Here is a 22456-nt window from a genome sequence, read left to right as displayed (position 1 = left end):
CAGGTCTTCTCCAAGTCATTTGGAGGGTTTTGAGGCTGACGTTTGGCAACTCGAACCTTCAGCTCCCTCCACAGATTTTCTATGGGATTAAGGTCTGGAGACTGGCTAGGCCACTCCAGGACCTTAATGTGCTTCTTCTTGAGCCACTCCTTTGTTGCCTTGGCCGTGTGTTTTGGGTCATTGTCATGCTGGAATACCCATCCACGACCCATTTTCAATGCCCTGGCTGAGGGAAGGATTTGACGGTACATGGCCCCGTCCATCATCCCTTTGATGCGGTGAAGTTGTCCTGTCCCCTTATCAGAAAAACACCCCCAAAGCATAATGTTTCCACCTCCATGTTTGACGGTGGGGATGGTGTTCTTGGGGTCATAGGCAGAATTCCTCCTCCTCCAAACACGGCAAGTTGAGTTGATGCCAAAGAGCTCCATTTTGGTCTCATCTGACCACAACACTTTCACCCAGTTGTCCTCAATCATTCAGATGTTCATTGGCAAACTTCAGACGGGCATGTATATGTGCTTTCTTGAGCAGGGGGACCTTGCGGGTGCTGCAGGATTTTAGTCCTTCACGGCGTAGTGTGTTACCAATTGTTTTCTTGGTGACTATGGTCCCAGCTGCCTTGAGATCATTGACAAGATCCTCCCGTGTAGTTCTAAGCTGATTCCTCACCGTTCTTATGATCATTGCAACTCCACGAGGTGAGATCTTGCATGGAGCCCCAGGCCGAGGGAGATTGACAGTTCTTTTGTGTTTCTTCCATTTTCAAATAATCGCACCAACTGTTGTCACCTTCTCACCAAGCTGCTTGGCGATGGTCTTGTAGCCCATTCCAGCCTTGTGTAGGTCTACAATCTTGTCCCTGACATCCTTGGAGAGCTCTTTGGTCTTGGCCATGGTGGAGAGTTTGTAATCTGATTGATTGATTGCTTCTGTGGACAGGTGTCTTTTATACAGGTAACAAGTTGAGATTAGGAGCACTCCCTTTAAAAATGTGCTCCTAATCTCAGCTCGTTACCTGTATAAAAGACACCTGGGAGCCAGAAATCTTTCTGATTGAGAGGGGGTCAAATACTTATTTCCCTCATTAAAATGCAAATCAATTTATAACATTTTTGACATGCCTTTTTCTGGATTTATTTGTTGTTATTCTGTCTCTCACTGTTCAAATAAACCTACCATTACAATTCTAGACTGATCATTTCTTTGTCAGTGGGCAAACGTACAAAATCAGCAGGCGATCAAATACTTTTTTCCCTCACAGTAATGGGGATCTATAATAAATACAAATACAAAACCCAGGGGGGAAAAAAAGAGTTCTGACTGGGAAAAATCTTTTTGAATGGTCATCCAACTCGGAATTCCAGGTCGGGAACTCTGACCTCTTTCTACAGCTCCGACTTTCCGACCTGAAGATCAGTGACGTCAGGATTTGACCACGTTCTTTCAAAGCTCCCAGTTGTCTTGAAAGCACCATGAGCCTCAGGTTTAATTAATGGATCCTTAGCACAGTATCATAATGACATCACAGCACTTGAACTGTATGCTATGCTTATGCAGCTAAATAAATGCAATTAATATATACTTTTGTGTCTGGATGTAGGCCTTTCGGCCTATTTATTGTAATTTTTTGCACCTTGGGTCTGAAAAAAGCACTTTACAAATGTAATGAATTACTATTATAGGTTTAGCCAAGGGCTACTTATGAGATCAATATGGTCAATGTCTGACCATTAATAGGATAACTTCATTATATTCAAAAGTGATCTTCACAGGTGGAAAATGTAGGCTATTCCATTATGTTCTTGTCTATCAGTTGCTGTTTGTGTATTATACTTATTGGCATATGTATTTTCAGATGTATTATGAAATGTGTGTATGATGAATTGGCTATTATTGTGAAGGAAATCAAATGTAAAAAGTGATAATTATAAGGCAAGTAATATTGAACCTGGCATTTGAGTGGAAAAAAATATTCCTGTATTGTTGTAAAATCACCTCACAATAAGAATAAGCCGTTTTGGAACAATTTAGGCATAAGATAAAACATTACATGTAACTCTACTTTAAGTAAACAGAGCACAAACAACAGTGACATCAAATTTAATTAATCAAGCTTTGTGTAAAGTGATAAACATGGTTTTGGCACCTGTTGTCCAACCTCAGTCACTAAAAATGCAAATATTCTGTACATCAGTTGGCTACCTTTAAAAAATAAAATAAAATAATCCTTCCAAGCAACGTTGAATCTTAGAAGTTTACACAACATTTTTGTTTGATATATTTTTATATTTAAATGATTGCTGGATTCTTTGGGGGGAAAAATTGACCCCCAGCCATGTACATACACATTACATCATCTTTACGAATGGAGAACTCATTCTGTCTGCCAACATGTAACTATGTCACATCAGAGTGGTCTTGCTCAGCATCATTCTTTTCAATCAGGCTTGCACCCTTTGGGCACACTAACTAGAGGACGATGGAGTGCTCTATTCCACGTGAGGGGGTGGGTGGGGCAGGCAGCTCCATACTGCTCCACAGTCACCCCTTTTTGCCCCACCCCCTCACTGGGTGGTTTGTCCCATCAGAGGTTCCTACAGCAGGGCTTCTTCTCTTCAGGGTCGCCTGCAGCTCTGGGGACGGGGCTGGCCAGAGACACGGCACTAATGGACCCCCGGGTCACCTCTTTACTGCTCACCTTCCTGTGAATCTCTGATGGGAAGAGGCACAAGGATACAGTATGAATTCTGGTGCAACAAACAGTGACAAAAAAAACATTGACCACAAACTGCCAGTGACACAACTGCTTACATAAAACAATAAAACGTGGCACAAGCATTTTGTTCTGCAATGCAAACTTTCCACTCAGTTTAACTGATGAATTACTGAGCATTGATTGCACTACTATTACACCAAAAAAAAGGTTAGCTAGAGAGCTAAAAACAAACAAATCAATAATAGGGTTGGTACTCTAAATATATAAAAGTCAATTACCTCCAAGGACATTTTGGAATGCAGTCTCAACGTTTGTGGACTCCAAGGCTGATGTCTCTAAGAACAATAGGCCATTCTTTTCTGCATAGAGCAAGAGAGGTAGTGTTTACTGAGTATTTTCTCAAAATGTAGGTTTGTCAAATTTGGGGTGAACTAGTGACTCAAGCCCAGTGCTTGACATGGACTGAAATAGGTTCTGGTACTCATTTTGGGTGCCGATACTGTTTATATTTACAGTAGGTGCAGGAGCTCAACAATACCTTTAAGCTAATATTCTATAAGAGGAACAGGAGCTCAAGCAGTAGAACATTTGAGGTGGCGGTACTCAGCTCCCAAGTCAAGCACTGCTCAAGCCACAAGTTTGGACCAATAAAGGCTATTGGCCTATTGGCTGTTGTGAATATTAGTATATTAGCAAGGCAAAAACCACAATTCACTATATAAGGGAACAACATTTTGAAGTTTGAAGTTTATGCAATTTATTATGTTTATTACAATGGAGTCATTGTTATTATCCTAGGATATATTCATGGTGCCAGAGTCTTGGCAGCTGTACCTGCAAAGTCCTTGGCATCCTCAGTGGGCACTGACCGCTCTGACCCCAGATCAGTTTTGTTGCCCACCAGCATGACTACGATATGAGGGTCTGCATGGTCATATAGCTCCTTAAGCCAGCGCTCCACACTCTCATAGGTCAGATGCTTGGTGATGTCATAGACCAGTAGCGCTCCGACAGCTCCTCTATAATAACTAGGGAGAAAATATGAAAGCGAAAGAGGTGGTGAGATAAGTCAACACCTTACCTGTAACCTGATGTTTTTATTCATATTTATAAAGTATGTGATGGGTGATGCCTCTGAGTATCCATATCCCATTTTTCTCTTGAAATGCCATGTAGGCCTCCATAGTACGATACATTGAACCGACAAAAGCATTGTAATATTCTAATAGACTTGGTTTTTGATTGCAGAAAGACGTTTCTAGGGAAGGAAATGTGCATGAGGGAATTATTCAATAAAGTATTTACTAAACTCTGGACAGAGAAGAACTAATCCTGCAGTGGTATAGCATATCCTCAGTGGTATAGCATATATTTTCCATGTCATTAAATTGAATGGACACAGTTTTACTGTTTTGAAACGTGTTTCCATGCCATTAACCCTTCCAGAGTCTTTACAAAATAACAAGTCAGGAATTTCTTAAGTCAGAGAAGAAAAATGTTTGTGTCTGGATGTGTATTGAATATGCCCAGCCATAATGGATATTTAGACCAAAATGCACAAGTAGTAAATGACTGGAACAGTGAACCTGCTGTTTATACCTCCAGGCTATCTGGGCAAAATGTGAAACCAGTGCCTCTCTAAGTGGAGTGTTTGGGCCTATAATACCACCCAAGGTGCCCACACAATAGTGAGAAATGGTCCCTGTGTGTGTGTGTGTGTGTGTGTGTGTGTGTGTGTGTGTGTGTGTGTGTGTGTGTCACAGTTTCATCCAGATTACTCACGCAGAGGTGATGGCCCTGTACCGCTCCAGCCCAGCCGTGTCCCAGATTTGAGCCTTGATGATGAGACTTTTCAGTTGAATTGTGCGTGTGCTGAACTCCACCCCGATGGTGGTGCGGCTGTCGTGGTTGAACTCGTTCTTGGTGAAGCGGGAGAGCAGGTTGCTCTTGCCAACGCCGGACTCACCTATGAGAACCACTGGAGAAGAAAGAAGGGGGAGAGGAGGGCATGAGTTCTAGTGCACCAGAAAGATGTTTGAATATGTGCTTTACATCCCCAGTGAGTCTCTATTATGTGAATGAATGGTATGTCTATTATTTAGGAAGGGGACTAGGTGTTTCATCCTAGAAGTATAACACTTTATTTTGCCATAGTGCAGACGAACAATAGTATCAGGCATAGAGCCTCGAGGTGCCATTTCAGGGCACAACACATATGGAATTACAATAATGAGAGTAAGTAATGTTTTTTTCCACACAAAAAACAATGATTCTTCAATGTCTCTCTTTCTTTACTGTTATAATCTCACTCATGTCATCCCATTGATTAACATCAACTCATAACTACAATAAGGCTGCTCCCTGAACATCCTGCACATAGCGTAACTCTTAGGTGAGGCCTAGGTGTGTCCTCAAACAGCCAACTCAATATCACTAACCCTACCCTAAACCCTCAGTCTTAGTCTGCTGCTCCTTATTCCCATTATATCATTAGGACTCTCTTCACAACGGTGTTCTATGACAGAAACAGCACCACACCCGTGCAAATAGTTACTGGGATAATTATGTTAAGTGAGGAATGTAGAACAAACCATCTGAGAAGTAGCATCAAAATCATGGCTCAGGTGTCTTTAAAATGAATTATCATGCTTGTTCGTGTTATCATCTAGGAAATGGGAGCTAATATGTTATTATTACGCTGTGTAGGTTAAGAGATAAGAGATATGTAGTATATACAGTGATGAGGGGTCAGTTGTTGAAGAGAACCAAAGGAGAACCAGCGAGGGGGAGATTTATTGCATTGCTCATGGGGAATTTCCTGTAATGAAACAGGCCTTCAAAAGAGGAAGCAACTAATAAAAATCAGGTGGTACAGTTTACACTGATACTTCCCTCTATCTTGCTGTGAGCAATACTGAGTCCAAACAGAAGAGGTACAAGGAACAATGAAGCCCCCCTGTATGTTTAAGTGACTCATGTGTTTGCTTCTAGAGTGGGAGCAGCTGACTCAGAAAGCCAGCCTTGGCCTACTTGACAAACATATAGGAAAATATGACCACATGTCACAATGACACCATGATTTCAACACAGCCGACTGGGCTGAGCCAAATACCAATTCCTGCTTTAATCTCAACCATGAGAATGTGAGCTGAACCAAGATAGGCATCCAAGTTCCATGGCGCACCAGCAAGAAATATCTAAGAAGAAAGTACCCAGGACACCAAGAATGTGATAAACGGCAGTGTGCAGAAGGTAAAAAAAAAAAGAGTGACATGTTTATTCAGTACAGTCACCTAATACATATTATATTTATTGCCCTCCAAACCACTAGTGGGGATAAGATTTGCAAGTGTTGATTATCTTCCCTGCATGCTGATTTATGCTACAGAGCTTTTAACAGGCAATAAGATATTTGTCAAAAGCAAAAAATGTTGGGATCATGCCTGTTCATGTTCCCAGACTTACATTCTGAAGCAGCTATCCAGTTTCTGGTCTCCGAACCCAGTTTAGATTTAACCTGAGGTGTAAAACAGGCAGCAGGAAAGAATGTTTACGAGATGTTCTACTTTGGTTTGTTTTGGGTAATTGTTCACTCCATTGGCAGATCATTGTTCTGCTTTTGGTTTTTATTAGGCGAGATGAAAATGTTGCCATTTCCCCTCCCATACTCAGTAACCTCTTACGCAAACAATATCCCTGGTTTCCATGGCAAATAGGATAAGAGGCCTTGAAGCACTCTACTGGCCTGATTTGACTTTGTTCTGAGGCAAAAGGGTATTAAGTAAGTTGCGGGAAAAACTCCTCATTTAATAATAATTCAGATTTACTTGAATTGATTTCTGACTGCGCAGTTCCCTCAACTTATTTACATATAAAAGCTGCATTTACTTTTAGACAATCAAAGCAGGGAATCATTTAAATTTTACTTCATGATGTCTGGATGGTCTAAAAAATAAAGCTATAGTAGAATTAGGCCTAGTCCTTCGTTCCAGAATGAATGGCAGAAACTTCCATGTGGATCAGTGAAAACACAAAATTTGACTTCATCAACATCCCCTGGCCCAACTAACTGGGTTTTCTTGTTTCCCTAATCGACAAATCACTTCACCTCATCATGCACATCATCACCTCCTCTACCATGCCTGTAGCATATAGGACTTAGTAGGTCATGTAGTGAAACAGTACACATGCTTCTCTGGTGTGACTATAGACATAATGGAAAGAGTGATAGGATCAAATATTCAGGAATGTGTGTTTTCATGGAATGATATTGAAACTCACCACAATACCAGTTGGAGGTCGAGAATGTATTCAGTTACATAGAGAAATAGCATTCAAGTTCATAGAAATAGCAACATTCTTGAAGTAGCACTGTCTTGACTTGTAAAATACCAACAGTAGCTTATTAATGAACCTCAAGGTTAGATGCATTCTTAAAAGTACTGGATAAAACTCCTAGACCTGGGCTCGTATCCACAAAGCGTCTCAGAGTGGGAGTGCTGATCTAGGATCTGTTCATAGTCATATTCATCATGACCTAACATGCTAAACTGATCCTAGATCAGTACTCCTACTCAGACGCCCTGTACTACAGGACTGGCGTAAACATAATTGACAATATTTCTTGAGTGTATGCACTATGCAAGGCAACTTGCTTCTGAAACAGGGGGTGTCCTGTTTCAGGACACACCCAAGACTTTTTCTGTAATTTCAACACAGGTGGGAGTGACCTGCATCCTATCTGTGTGGTAATGTGTTACTAACAATCTAATGTGTGCTTTTGATACTGTGCTGACACTTAGCTTCTAGCCTTAACATACACACACCAAGTGACAGAATCCAATGGTTGTCTGTACTGAGCAACACTGCACTAGCTCTAACTACAGAAAAAGTAGGTTTCAGTCACTCTGTTGACATATACACTATATCATCATTGTGGCTCAGTTAGTAGAGCATGGCACTTGCAACACCAGGGTTGTGATTTCAATTCCCATAAAAGACCAGTAAGCAAAAAAGTCTGAAAATGAATGCAATCACTACTGAATAAGAGTGTCTGCTACATTATGTAAATGTAGGACATCAATCTGTTAAATGTGAAAGAACAAGGACTCACCCTTAAAGACAAAGTTGTAGGCCTCATCTGAACCCATGAGGTACACCTTCAGTGGTCCAGCTCTCAAAGTGTGAGGGGAGAAAGGAAAGATGACACTGGCCCAGAAGCCACTCACCCTAATCTTCAGATTTAAAAGAGCCGCACAAACACTTTGCAAGTCACCTGTCCCCCTCTACGTTTAATAGAAACCTAGATTGTTTACAAGGAACTTGCTCCGCTGTGTCATCAGGTAGTTCTGCTGAGGAATGATGGGGGTTGGGGGGAGTGGCTTGGTGTAAGTCTATGGCAGGTTGAACAGGTAGGACAACCACATGAGCAACTCTATGAAGAAAAAAAATAGCTACATGCCACCTGCTGGACAAACCAAATTGTCTTCAGGAAATTACTGTTTCCCTATCCCTTTTACATGGCGAGAGACAATCATTGCTTCCTGTGAGGTGTATTCACTACGAACCAAACGGAAGCAAACGAAACAGGGAGGGACCTACCTGTCAAATAGAACCTGATTTGTTGCAAAACTGTTTCCATTGCAAAATGTTTTGCTACGGTATGCAACTAATGAATAAACCCCTGGTTCTGTTCATCTCAAACCAGGAACACAAAGCAACAGTAAAAGGGACCAAGAAACAGTGTTGATAAAGGTCTGAATAGTCAAACACAAATATATATCAGTAAGAACAATACTGTCAAACAACTGACAAGGTAATGCAATCTGTTCAGGAAACCTGTAATGTCAGTTCTGCAAAAAACTCCTTGGTACCCCGTAACTAAAAATCTAATGTATGAATCAAATAAATGGTTTTATGCATTTCATATCATTGAAGACAAACACGTATTGATTTTTCATTGAAAAAAACGGAGTTTATGGATAGCCTGTTACAAAAGGATATCATAAATGTTATTGCGTGGCAACAACAGACAAAGGTAATATTCTGACTAGGGTAAACAGTGAATGCCTTAAAGTTAATTTGTCAGCATTTTCAGCAGTTGGGAAAGGAGTCCTCTTACAGGCAATGAAATTCATTGAAGATTTACATAGCCAGCCTTACATAATGTGTGAACTTGACATTTGAACTGCATGCTACAAACGGCCAAATTACTAAACTCAAGCATTAAGTTAGAGCATACTGAGTATAAATACAGTAATCAGAAGACAAATACTCAGTTCATTCATACACAGACTGCGGTGGTTCATGAAGACCAGGTGAAGCATTCACATAAGCAACAAGTGTTCATGTATTATCACGGGAGACAAAATTGAAGTCAACACTCCAGCCAGAGTTCTCCTATGATGCAGCAACTTGGGTTAAAGGTTCCTCCAGGTACAGTACCAGCGCTTCAGCCTAAAAATACCATGCAGACAGGAGAAATATGCTTAGTATGGTATGCAGACATGGTTTGTGCTTATGGCTCTTTAAATGACATCCATGCTTGTTCTCTTCAGGAATTAGTCATTGGTGATTTGTCATTTCAAATACAACACAATTTGCAAACCAATGTCATCCACACTCAAAGTATTCTTCCTCACCTTGGCTTTAAGCATTCCAAAGCCCACCGTCTCTTTGGCATACATGCACAGCAGTAGGTTAGCTACCCGTGTGATGGCCACCCTGCCTTCCTGCAAAGATAAGATAAGGTCATCCTTTTCTACCACTATTTAACTAACGTTATAGGGCATACAACATCATTTCTCTGGAGCCTCTGACTGTGATACTCAATGGATAACCAACGCAAGGCAGAATGACGTAACAAACATTTGGTTCATGCATAGTAACTAGACCATATAGTTCAAACTAACCATGCAATCCATCAGAATGAATTTCAGTTTATCTTCGTTAAAAGCTTGATGCCCATTCTTGTCATAGGCCGACCAGATGTTGCTTGCGATGGCAGCGGTCACTCGAGCGTCAGTGTCCCCATAGCCAGAGTAAGCCAAAAGAGACCCTTCATTATTTAACAATCTGCGGGGAGAACATGTAAATAAGTTAGCCAGGGAGAGTGTTAGCTAAGACTTACCTACATGTAGGTAGCTGTCGTTATAAGCCATCTTAAGCACAAATAATTTACCGATTTAGCTAGTTAAAAGAAAATAACGCTATATTCACGTGCCTCTGCCACTCAGTACTTACAGTGTGCTTTGTACTCCGCTTGTATTTGCCTGGCTGAGAACTTGCGTCAATGCTTTTGGCCGTAACATGGTTAGAGTGAGCAATACTTTGCAGCAACTCAATTAATTTAGGCGAAATTATGACGTGTATCTTATCATCCAGTTCAGTGACTTATTCAACAACAACTCAAACACAATCCAGTCAGCTGACTCCTTCAACTTCCTGATACAAATCGTAATGCATTATGGGAATGGCAGTGGGTGCGTTCCAGACAATTGAAACCGGTCACTGGAATAATATATTCAAAGTGCACCTATTCAGCTCAGATCTGCCCCAATTATAGAATTGATATCCTTTTCATGTTGCTCCTGAGATGTTAAACACTTGTCTGAGTAAGGGGACTGGTGGGGAATCTGTATTAGAAGAACAGAGTTAACGGCAGTATCCTGACTGTGGCTAATTGCCGTTATTGAAAGGCACAAGATGGTATATCAAGGGCACAAAATGGCATATATCCCCATCATATTTTCAGACATGGGATTCCAACCAGTTAAAAATTCTTAACAGCTACCCCGAGTAATCTCTTTGCAGAGAGGCCAGATGAGTCTAACACTTGCATTGCTTTCAACTTCACAGCCCAAGCATAATTGATGAGACTGAACTAGCCCCAGTCATTTGTTTATCATTTACACAGCTTTCCTTTAGCCACCATTTTAGACCAGGATCTTCAAAGTTATATGAAATGATCATAAATTGAAGATCTAAGATATCCATGCTTATTATTCATTTGGTCATCATGGAGGAACATAAACGAATCCAAGCTCCACTCTGGTGAATGTTAAAACAGCTTAATTGCCATTAAGATACTTCAATGTTTATTACAGTTCACAATTTATATTTTCAAGCTTGGTCCTTTAATGAGCTACCAAATATGCATGGTCACCACTAACTTTCCCACCTCTCAGACTACACACAACAATTCCCGTACAAGTTGAACAAATCATCCATATCAAGTTCATGTAATTTCATAACATAGACAATGTAGACTAGTGTTAATCACACCTGGTCCTAGAGGGTTGCAGTCAGTGTGAACAGGCTAAGTCTACAACACCAACTACTCATCAAAATCATGAAAAGCTGAATCAGATGTGTTTGTGCTGGGCTTGCACTCAAATCCAATTTTACTTTGCCAAAAGGGTGAGGATTGGCGTAAGCTTGGGCTAAATGGAGTTTCCACCACATTTCTCACTGCAGTCCAGTCCAGTGCTTTTAAATCTGAGGTGTGGTGAACAAGTGTGCATTTTGAGAAGGATTGTTAATCTGAATTCAGCATAGGACATAGGGTACATCCCTCCAGGATCAGGAGTGAAGACTACTGGTGTAGACCATGCTTTTGAACTAAATGAATCACCACCACACACTCGATCACATTTCTTGAAAGGTATTATTAGAATAGATAACAGAGTGAAGGGACTCCAAGAAAAAGGCAGAGCTGAACAGATTTTCTTTAACTGTAGGTACTGCAACTAATATGTATGGGTTTAAGAAAAACAATTCTCTATGCCATTAGTACACTTTGTCATTCTAGATTCAACCAATTATTTTGGAATATATTGCTGAAACCAATACATACATTTTTATCTGGCATTACAACACTGCTTGTATGAAAATACACAAAATGGTTAACGTCAAAGGTGTCTGCATTTTTATCATTGCTCAGATTAAAAACATTGAGGTCTGATCACTTAACCCATAATCAGAGCCTAAACTGTTGAATAATTTACACTCAATAGCATTAATTGACTCAATGTAGCATTGACTACAGAGCTCACCAAGCTACCTTGCTTGACTTTCCAATCTGAAAATTATCTGTTCCAAAAAAGCTGAAAGTGTAAGCAAACAGCTGAACCAGGGGCGCTATAGTGCTCAAACAGAGAATCGAACAGCCTGTATCAGTTTTGAAGGAACACACCAAAATGTCAAGAAATTCTTAAAGCAGAAGGTAAACTGAAGGTGAGTGGTAAAGAAAAGAGAAGGTAACTTCTACAGCTCCTGTAATAAATACTAGCCAATCAGGCATGATAGAGTGAAATTAAGTAAAAACAAGCAGGTTCTCATGAAAATGAAAGAATGAGGGATTCCTCTGACCTATGATTTCAACACTCATATTCCTCCAAATTTCAACTCGTTACTGGCTAAACACAATCCATTAAGATGGGTTAAGTTGGCAACCTCATGCATTTCCAGCAAATGGGCAGTCATTTCAGAAATAGTCTTCCATAGTCAGAGGAAGTAGTCATGTCAGTGGTGGCGTCATTTTGCACCGATGTCATCATTCCACAGGGTTGATATGAGGTCTCTCCAATAGAAACTTGAATCTTAACACCCACTTCCTGCCCCCATATCTTTCCTACAATTCACAGATCAGCCAAAGAGATGAATAGTAATTGGAATTCAATTGAGTCTATCTGAGGGGCTTGTCAGACTGTGATGGACTGTGTTCATTTGTAATCTCCCACTCTAGCCCCCCCTAACCCCTCTCTCCCGGTAATCTCAGGGGGCTAAGGGAGTTAGGAGGGCTGGGAGCCCAGCAGTCTCTCAATGGCAGCATTGATGTCTCCCCCCGTGGCGATGAGTGCCTGCAGGTTGGCCTCGCGGTTGATGAAGCCCATGGCGCTGAGCTGGTCCAGCTGCTGCTGAAACCGCACCTCCGGGGTTACGGTCTGGGTCTGCAAAAGGGAGCATAGCCAAAGTCATTTTTTATATGAGCCTGCATTGAAAATGTTGCTGGGGTCCTATTTGAGTGACTGTTAGGAGACAAGTCTCAGTGCCAGTATTAATTGGTTTTAGGTCAATGAAGCCAGTAGAAACACAAAGCTAACGCTAACCCACTGGACAATAGCAAAGTATAGTTACCAAGTAGAAAGTCAGAAATTGTGTTTACAGCTCAATGACATACCGATGAGACGCCTCCTCCCCCAGCAAACATCTGTAACATCTGCTGCATGAGCTGCTGCTGTTGCTGGGATGGGTTAGTGGCAGCGGTGGGATTTGAGCCCTGTGTTGGGGGAGGAAGGTTTTCTGGGGCCACACTGCCTCCTGTGGTTGGAGGAATCACTGGGATCTCACCAGGAGCCAAACTAGGAGAAGAACCATAGTTAAAGTGGCATCATGAAGAAAATCAAATGTATAATGCACGGGTTTCTCCAGTAAACATCTACTGGATGACAGTTGGTACAGTACCTGGGCATGAGCCCGGGGGCTTCCGTCTGTAGGGTCTGCAGGCCCTGCTGAATCTGCATGAGAGCCTGCATGGCCCGGGGGTTAGTCATCACGGACAGTGACTCAGGATTCTGCATCTGTAAAATAACCATCTAGTTGGTCAATCCAAATGATGTTCCATTTAGTCACAGTCAGAAACTCAATGCCTTCCATAACACTCTGTCGTCTTTTTGTTTTGTTTTTTTGTCACTATGTGGAACTAGAGTGCATAACTGGAGACAGAAATCTGACCTGTTGGAGAAAGACCGGCATCTGATGTCTCAACTGTTCCTGTAACTGGGGGTTTCCGGCAAAGAGGGGGTTATTCAGCATTGCCTGAGGAAAATAGTAAAGGATTAAGCAATTATTCTACTCGTCACACAAAATAGCCTAGAATATTCATTTTATCAGTAGGATTCAGAAGTCCTGAATCCTACTGCAGAGAGGGATAAAGTTGTGCAGACCTGCGAGGCGAGGTCAGGGTTCTGCGCCAGCGACTGCATCATACTGCGCATGTAGGGCGCAGACAGCATGTTCTGCATCAGCTGGGGGTTCTCAGAGATCTGCTGCATCAGACTCTGCATGCCAGGGCTACCGAACACACCTGGACAGATTATAGGGAGTGGCATGAGAGAAACAGACCACGGATCAGCTAAGCAGCAAAACAAGGGTTATACTCAAGGGTGGTATGTTAATACAGATGTAAGGGGAAATATAGTTTTGCAGATTGACTAAAAGGTGAAAGTGCTTCTTCTGAGGTAGTGGTCTTACCATTGCCCAGCCCAGAGGCGTTGATGCCCAGGGGGTTGGAGGCACTGGGTGCAGTCCCGCCAGCGGAGGAGGTTGTTGTCGTGGAGGCGCCAGTCCCCCTGCTCTCTGAGGGGGTTGTTCCAGGGGGTCCCCAGGGGTTTGGTAAGGGTTCCCTGTTCTCTGTTCTGGAGGGCTGCACGCCAGAGTCTAAGTTGCCCCCCAAAGCAGAGAAGGGATTGTTTCCAAACTATGGATGAAAAAAAAAAAAAAAGTGGACTAAGTCACACAACCGGACTTGATTCAAGACGATTGTCTACATATGGTATTCGCAGGAATAATAGCTACCTGCTCTCTAGCGGCACTGAACATAGGCTCCTGGATGTCTGTGTACATCCTCCGGAGGGCGTTGTATCCCCCAGGGATGCTCTCCAGGTTGCTAAGCGCCCGGTCCTGGTTACGCATCATCTCTTGCATCATGGCTGGGTTCCTTGCCAACTCCATGGTCTGAAGAGAGGAAGGGAGTTAACATTATGCATCTGCGCATGAGCCTCCTCACATCCATTCCTCCCACCGTTTTGAGAGTGGTGCGGTCTAGTTTAAGAGTTTGGGCCTATGTACCTTTGCAATGTTACATAGACCCCTTTTTACATTTAAACTACATTGCAAGCTAACTACATAAACAAGCAAAATGGTTTGAGTAATATGCTCTTCAAGCATCGGTTCTTTAGAGGGATTCAAATAAAGACAAGACACACAACGATTCCCCAAAACCAAGTCTATGACACCTCGGGCAAAGGACCCATCTGAGCACCAGGCCTGACCTGTCTCATAAGTTCAGGGTTGTTGAGCATGTGGGAGATCTCAGGGTTGCGCTCCATCAGCTGCTGCATCTGAGGGTTGGTCACAATCATCTGCCTCATCAGGTCTGGGTTGGACATCATGTTCTGCACCAGAGGGTTGTCCATGATCTGAGACAGCATCTCCGGGTTGGACATCAGCTGTCTCTGCATCTGCTGCTGCATCTCCATGAAGTTGGCTGAGCCCATGCCCATGCCTGACAGGCTAGATAGGTCACCAAACCCACCTATGCAGACACAAGGGGGCGGTGGATTACTGGAAGGATATAGGTTAATGCCTAGTTGTGTGGATGTTGAGTAGTTGTAAGGCAATATGGTCGTCTTTCTGTGAGATGGCTTAGTGGGGACTGGATCACTAACTCAGTAAGTTGGGTGGCTGTGTGGAGGCTGGGGTAGGCCCAGTGCCTGGTGTTGTGCTGGCATTGGGCACTGCGCTGGGGTTGATGCTGCTGTTGGCCTGGGGGGTCCCAGAGCTGGATGCAGAGGACTGGGATGTGCCACCAACTGTGGCCCTGGAGAAAAAGTGAGATCATTATCAACCTAAATGTTCCCATTATCTATCACTAACATACACAATGGTGTTACTAGAATAGTGGGCAAGAAAATCTTCTTACTTGGGCGCAGTCTTGATGACAAGGTGAACAGTGAGTCCGTCCTTGATGCCGTGTTGGTTCAGTGTGTCCCCATCCTTTAAGATTTTGCCAGCAAAAATCAACACCAGCTGGTCCTGCTTGGCATTAAACCTTTTGGATATCTCCTCTTTAAACTGTATGCAAGAGACAGAATGAAGTGGCCGGTGAAGACAAATGGGAATAAAGAGGATAGGTACACACCCAAAGCATTCAGTGTTGGTTTAAAAAAAAAGTTATATTGGCTTAGCGATCTCGAAATCTAACGTTAGCTAGCTAACTATGTGAATCTGCTATCTGTCGCTTTTAGTTTTATACGAACCATGAGGTCAAATGTAAATGGTTTAGGAAGTCACCAAGTACAGCATTAACCATGTCGCTATCCGTAAGATTACGATCAGTTTCCCGAGGGTGGGTATAATTCATGGAACGTTCCAACATGAATATGTTCCATAAAAAGGTTGCCAACAAACAACACATACAAAGTTGTATATCGGCAGAATAAGATACCGGGTAGGGTGTGGGCTATTTCAATAAATGTTTCACTCACATTTACTCCGAAAAATGTCTGTCCTCACTCTGGCGGACAAACATTAAGAATAAGCTACGTGGTGAGTTGATGCCTATTCGGCAGCTAGTTAAATTGATCACGCTACTGTATGCGTTGTTTGTTGGCAACGTTGTACTTTACGAAGTTTTTGTAACAGATTCCTGTTGGAACGTTCCACAAATTATACCAACCCGTTTCCCAATTGCCTTTCGCAATGGCCGGAGCCTCCGTTGGCTAGCCGGTTATCAGCTAGCCTGATCGCAGCTAAAATTAGCTAGATAGATGAGCCTGACAGCGACAAACGTAGCTGGCTAGCTTGCTCACGAGCTAACGTTAGCTAGTTACGTAGTCAGCTAGCTCATGCTTGCTATACATGTCTTTATACAGTGCCGATTGTGCAAAACACGAATCAAACTACTATTAGGAACCGATTTAAGGAAATGGACAAGGTGAAAAGAAAGATTACTAGTCGGGAAATTGGGATAATTCTTCCCACTTAACATCGTAAACTAGCTAGGTAATAGTTAGCAAGTTGGCTAGCTAACTTCGATGTATGCTTGTTAGCCACAGCATGACTTGCATAACTGACTGTGTAAATAAATGCGAATACCTGTGCGACAGAAGAATCCTCCGAGATCGCGATCTCCTCTTTATCTTTCGGAGTTTTTACCGTGACCACGATCATGGTCCCGTCTGAGGCAGCATTTTCAACAACGTTGGAATCCACAGTGGGATCTGTGCCGCTGTTCTCCGCCATCTTTACTCTTCAAATTCACTACATCCAGAGAGGAAGAGGTGAAGCGAGAGGTTTCACTCAGCCCAAAATCTGTCAACGAAAATACTATTGGTTTGTATGGTCATTGAGAAGTCGAATTTGGTTACTACAATTTTTTATATTTTATTTGCTATGTGGGGGATTATTTTATCAAATAGAAGTTTCGCAATGGTGTACGGACGTGGCATTTAGGCAACTTTGAAAAAAACGACTTCATATCGGAGTTGTGCCTGTTGTCATAGAGATAGATAGAGGACTCATTATATAACACGTTCAAGCATGGACATTGCCATATTCAGGGCTTCTACCATTAAAGCGGTCAACTAGGTGGGGATTCCTATGAGTTGGGAGCAATCAGCCGATGAAGAAGAAGATAATTTACTACTTTAAAATGTAGCTAGCCTCAAAGGCGCTGCCAATGCTGTCACAAGACACTATAATCGCACATACAAAGTTGAGTCCTCTATCTATCTCTATGGCCTGTTGTTCACACTCGTTTCGGCCCTCTCATTGGCTAGAATGGTCCCACATGCCTTCCATCGTTGAGGACATGTATTTCCATTGTTATAGCGGTCACTTTACTATCTTGTCAATATAATAAACAATCTTTGCTATATCACAAAACTAGCTAACAAGATTCTCAAGCTGCGATGAAAGCAGTATTACCTGAGGTTTTTGCAACGTTGAAGTCTAGTGGTGTGGGGGTGTCATTGCATTTGACCAAAATGTATGTGTGCTACTCAATGATGTGTATAAACCCAGATGTAAATCATTGGTCCTATACTGTCAAATCTAAAATTGTAATGCTGAGAAAAAAAGTGGGCAACTACTTTATATATCAAACATTGTATTTAAAGGGGCAATCCGCAGTTGCTACATACATTTTTGGACTTAAGAATGAATGATATAAATTGATTCTTGAAAAATATAATTTATGCCTCATGATCTTAGTTCAACTGTCACACCCTATCAAAACCCAAAATATAAGAATGGAGTAAAACAATGTTTGTAAACAATGCAAACAAACGCTGCATCCCAAAAACCTGGTTGAAAACTGCGCCACCCTAATGAATTTTACGTAAAGTCATATCTTATAAAAAAAAATATTTATGAAAGCTGTGATGGGAACAGGAAGTTTCTGTAGGCTTCAATTTTATAAATGCCAACAGATAATTTGTTCATTGGACATGGTGGGATCTTTTTGTGTCGGTAAAATTAATTACGCGAGAAATGGCGGTGGAAATGCCTTTATGCGCAAATATTGATTTGATATAATAATTATCATATGAAAGTACATTTGGATGTGGCGCGCGCGTAGGGGAAGGGGGTCCCGAGTGAAAACGTTTTGGGATCCCCTGGTGTAGATAATCATTGTAGGCATACTATCTAAACCAGGGGTGTCAAACTCATTCCATGGAGGTCAGAGTGTCTGCGTGTATTTGTTTTTTCCTTTCAATGAAGACCTAGACAACCAGGTGAAGGGCGTTTCATACTAATTACTAACCTTAATCAAGTACAAGGGTGGAGCGAAAGCCCGAATCTCCATGGAATGAGTTTGACACGTGATCTAAACTGCTGTGAAATATATTTTCCATAAGCAAAAATATAGAATTTTCAGCTGTTTGAAGCTGGTGTAGCCTACAAAACCGAAAGTAAAAGACGCAAAAACTACCCTTAAAACCGGGCGCCATAGCCCACATAAAACTGTTCTTCCGCTTCTTAGTAGGAAAAGGAATGCACTCACTACTGTACTGTAAGTCGCTCCGGATAAGAGCGTTTGCTAAATGACTAACATGTAAAACATCTTAGACTTGCTTTCAATGGGAATGACAGTAACAAGTTACATATTGCAGCTTTAAGCGAAAAAGTACATTTTGTGTGCACTACATCCTCACGCATGGACTTTTATCCGCAAAAAGCCTGTTTGGTGCAAACACCACTGGTGGGAAAATGTGCATATTTTTCTTTGTGCATTTGAGAATATTCATATGAAAATCTGTTGCCAATTTGCTGGAAACCTAGATATCGACGTTCTTAACAAGGCTCGTCTCACACTTGTGACCGCAGATCAAAGCTGAGAATGTACTATTTGATAAAAAAAAAAAAAATCTTACATTTCTCAAAGGAAAAACAGTAGGTAAACACTACGAGGCCACACCTATCCTTTATCAGTATGCTATAATTTTGTTGCCAATCTGCAGAGGTCAGAACACCAGCATCTGTGTGAAACTCCTTAGGCCAGAGCTGTATGTGAGTATCCCAGTCTTTAGCCAGGTGAAACATTTTATTTCAGTCTTGGTATAGGAAAGCCATCTACAAAAGGTAGGCTATAAAGAAAATCAGGAGTTTGATTTTTGGATTTGCATTATATTATTCATGTTTTTTTTTGCATGTTTTCCTCCTTTAACGTGACCACTGAGAAAGGTCTGTTTATACACTGCTCCAAAAAATAAAGGGAACACTTAAACAACACAAGGTAACTCCAAGTCAATCACACTTCTGTGAAATCAAACTGTCCACTTAGGAAGCAACACTGGGTGACAATAAATTTCACATGCTGTTGTGCAAATGGAATAGACAACAGGTGGAAATTATAGGCAATTAGCAAGACACCCCCAATAAAGGAGTGGTTCTGCAGGTGGGGACCACAGACCACTTCTCAGTTCCTATGCTTCCTGGCTGATGTTTTGATCACTTTTGAATGCTGGCGGTGCTTTCACTCTAGTGGTAGCATGAGACGGAGTCTACAACCCACACAAGTGGCTCAGGTAGTGCAGCTCATCCAGTATGGCACATCAATGCGAGCTGTGGCAAGAAGGTTTGCTGTGTCTGTCAGCGTAGTGTCCAGAGCATGGAGGCGCTACCAGGAGACAGGCCAGTACATCAGGAGACGTGGAGGAGGCCGTAGGAGGGCAACAACCCAGCAGCAGGACTGCTACCTCCACCTTTGCAAGGAGGAGCAGGAGAAGCACTGCCAGAGCCCTGCAAAATGACCTCCAGCAGGCCACAAATGTGCATGTGTCTGCTCAAACGGTCAGAAACAGACTCCATGAGGGCCCAACGTCCACAGGTGGGGGTTGTGCTTACGGCCCAACACCGTGCAGGACGTTTGGCATTTGCCAGAGAACACCAAGATTGGCAAATTTGCCACTGGCGCCCTGTGCTCTTCACAGATGAAAGCAGGTTCACACTGAGCACATGTGACAGACGTGACAGAGTCTGGAGACGCCGTGGAGAACGTTCTGCTGCCTGCAACATCCTCCAGCATGACCGGTTTGGCGGTGGGTCAGTCATGGTGTGGGGTGGCATTTCTTTGGGGGGCCGCACAGCCCTCCATGTGTTCGCCAGAGGTAGCCTGACTGCCATTAGGTACCGAGATGAGATCCTCAGACCCCTTGTGAGACCATATGCTGGTGCGGTTGGCCCTGGGTTCCTCCTAATGCAAGACAATGCTAGACCTCATGTGGCTGGAGTGTGTCAGCAGTTCTTGCAAGAGGAAAGCATTGATGCTATGGACTGGCCCGCTCGTTGCCCAGACCTGAATCCAATTGAGCACATCTGGGACATCATGTCTCGCTCCATCCACCAACGCCACGTTGCACCACAGACTTTCCAGGAGTTGGAGGATGCTTTAGTCCAGGTCTAGGAGGAGATCCCTCAGGAGACCATCCGCCACCTCATCAGGAGCATGCCCAGGCGTTGTAGGGAGGTCATACAGGCACGTGGAGGCCACACACACTACTGAGCCTCATTTTGACTTGTTTTAAGGACATTACTTCAAAGTTGGATCAGCCTGTAGTGTGGTTTTCCACTTTAATTTTGAGTGTGACTCCAAATCCAGACCTCCATGGGCTGATAAATTGGATTTCCATTGATTCTTTTTGTGTGATTTTGTTGTCAGCACATTCAACTATGTAAAGAAAAAAGTATTTAATAAGATTATTTCTTTCATTCAGATCTAGGATGTGTTGTTTAAGTGTTCCCTTTATTTTTTTGAGCAGTATATATATATATATGGTAATCAGGCAGGTGATTGAGTCCAGGTGAGTCTGATGACAGGTGTGCGTAATAATGAGCAGCTTGAAGACCCCGAGCGCCGGAGACGGAGTGTACGTGACATATGGCTTTGGTGCAATGACGTAATTCACAGGGATACACAGATATTTAAGAAAAAGTAAGCATAGTTCTGGACTGATTGTTTAAAAAATATATATATATTCATATTTTTTTAATCATGATTTCTTTATTTGGCTTTTCAATATTTTACCACCACTACCACCCTCAATCCCATGCTCCATTGGCTGATTATATTCTCCCATCTGTGTATGAAACAGCATGGTACCTGAGTAAAGCCTCTCTTCAACATTTCTGTCTCTATCGAGCTGATCACCTTTGATACATGGTACGACATTAATTGCAGAACAAGGTGACTTTGGTAAAGTGAGTACACTGCTCAGGAAAGTGCAAGGTGACACCAATATCTTTTTAGACTGAGCTTATACACCATTCATAACCTTCAAACACCAATATTACGATGACAAACAAATGAGTCAATCCTTTGTTGTATGATTTACTTTTAGAGGTTTTTGCCAAGGAAAGGACCTCTTCTTCAATGACAAAGGACTCCTACTCCCAGAATCCTACAAGATTGGCTGGATGGAGGCCATTGATGATGACAAATTAATCTCTGACATCACCATACCTGGTACCCATGACACCATGGCTCTCTATGGAGGCCCAGCGGCAGAGTGTCAGGCCTGGGATTTGGGGGATCAGCTGAGGGCCGGCATACGCTACCTGGACCTCAGGATATTCGCCTTTGAAAACAAACTCTATGTCATGCATTGGGTTGTCTACCAACACAAGTCGTTCTATGAGGTCCTTGACAAGATCAGAGCATTTTTGGCCGAATTCAGAAGTGAGGCAGTTCTCATTAGAGTAAAGCCTGATTTGTTTGATAAAGAGAATGATGAGGAGCTGGTTGGAAAAATGATTATTGATGATACAGATGTATGGGTGAAGTCTGACATGCCAACTATGGCTGAGGCAAGATTATATTTGTACAGAAATCCAGCTTTAAGCTGGGCATTCCTCTCTTGGAAACAGACAGCAAGGGTGCAGTGGATGTTTCGGGGTGATTGCCATGGACTTTCCTGGTATCGACCTCATTCCAACAGTCATTAAGATCAATGATTGGTGAAGTGTTCACCCATGGAAGTCATAATTACATTGCTTTCTGAAATGTTAGTTGACACCATTAGATTAAGTCCAGCAACAACACATGACACATACTATACTTGATTGTGCTCATATTGAAAAGGAGCGAGATAGAAGAATATGACAAAGTAAAGAATTTTGTGATTGTAACGTAGTATTGGCATGCGCTCTTAAACAACAAAGACTTGGCACTACACGTCTTTGTACTTTGCCCCTGCTTGCTGTATTAAAAACAAAGAAAATCATTAAAATGGCAAAGAACAACTGTGGAGTCCTTGCTTTGTGTGTGTGGTGGTGGGGATTCTTCAGTATGGCAGGAAAGACAGGAATCCATTATATGTTTATTATTCAGTGAGGGAAGGGTTAACCTCTCAGGATCTCTTTAAAGTGAGGAGGAGGGCCTGTTGGGAACTAGCTGAGACTGGCTGAGCCCTGCCTACCAGCTACTTCCCTGTAAGGAAACCAAACTGCGCAACA

The 22456-nt window shown here is 42.4% G+C and overlaps 3 protein-coding genes and 1 pseudogene across 4 annotated transcripts; 1 reads left to right on the top strand and 3 right to left on the bottom strand.

Annotated features, from left to right (window-relative positions):
- Positions 1-2087: 2087 nt before the first annotated feature.
- raa2a (Ras-related protein RABA2a) lies at positions 2088-8105 on the bottom strand. 2 transcript variants are annotated; one of them, XM_014200683.2, is made up of 5 exons: positions 7833-8105; positions 4502-4697; positions 3554-3747; positions 2998-3078; positions 2088-2715 (listed from the first exon to the last, which is right to left on the bottom strand). In XM_014200683.2, the coding sequence occupies exons 1-5, from the start codon at positions 7867-7869 to the stop codon at positions 2588-2590; spliced, it is 636 nt and encodes a 211-aa protein (XP_014056158.1). In that variant the 5' UTR covers positions 7870-8105; the 3' UTR covers positions 2088-2587.
- Positions 8106-8667: 562 nt separating this feature from the next.
- LOC106605307 (ragulator complex protein LAMTOR2-like) lies at positions 8668-10200 on the bottom strand. Its single transcript, XM_014200786.2, has 4 exons — positions 9962-10200; positions 9631-9793; positions 9361-9450; positions 8668-9175 (listed from the first exon to the last, which is right to left on the bottom strand). Exons 1-4 carry the CDS (start codon positions 10027-10029, stop codon positions 9119-9121), a joined length of 378 nt encoding a protein of 125 aa, XP_014056261.1. The 5' UTR covers positions 10030-10200; the 3' UTR covers positions 8668-9118.
- Positions 10201-10772: 572 nt separating this feature from the next.
- On the bottom strand, positions 10773-16971 carry LOC106605306 (ubiquilin-4). Its single transcript, XM_014200784.2, has 11 exons — positions 16598-16971; positions 15423-15574; positions 15169-15320; positions 14773-15035; positions 14297-14455; positions 13973-14198; positions 13666-13805; positions 13454-13537; positions 13184-13299; positions 12900-13080; positions 10773-12669 (listed from the first exon to the last, which is right to left on the bottom strand). Exons 1-11 carry the CDS (start codon positions 16742-16744, stop codon positions 12511-12513), a joined length of 1779 nt encoding a protein of 592 aa, XP_014056259.1. The 5' UTR covers positions 16745-16971; the 3' UTR covers positions 10773-12510.
- LOC106605241 (uncharacterized) lies at positions 16931-22243 on the top strand (annotated as a pseudogene).
- The last annotated feature ends 213 nt before the right edge of the window (positions 22244-22456 follow it).

Source organism: Salmo salar, chromosome ssa05 (genome assembly GCF_905237065.1).
Source record: "Salmo salar chromosome ssa05, Ssal_v3.1, whole genome shotgun sequence".
NCBI classification, from domain to species: Eukaryota; Metazoa; Chordata; class Actinopteri; order Salmoniformes; family Salmonidae; genus Salmo; species Salmo salar.
This window is presented reverse-complemented; position numbering and strand designations above follow the sequence as displayed.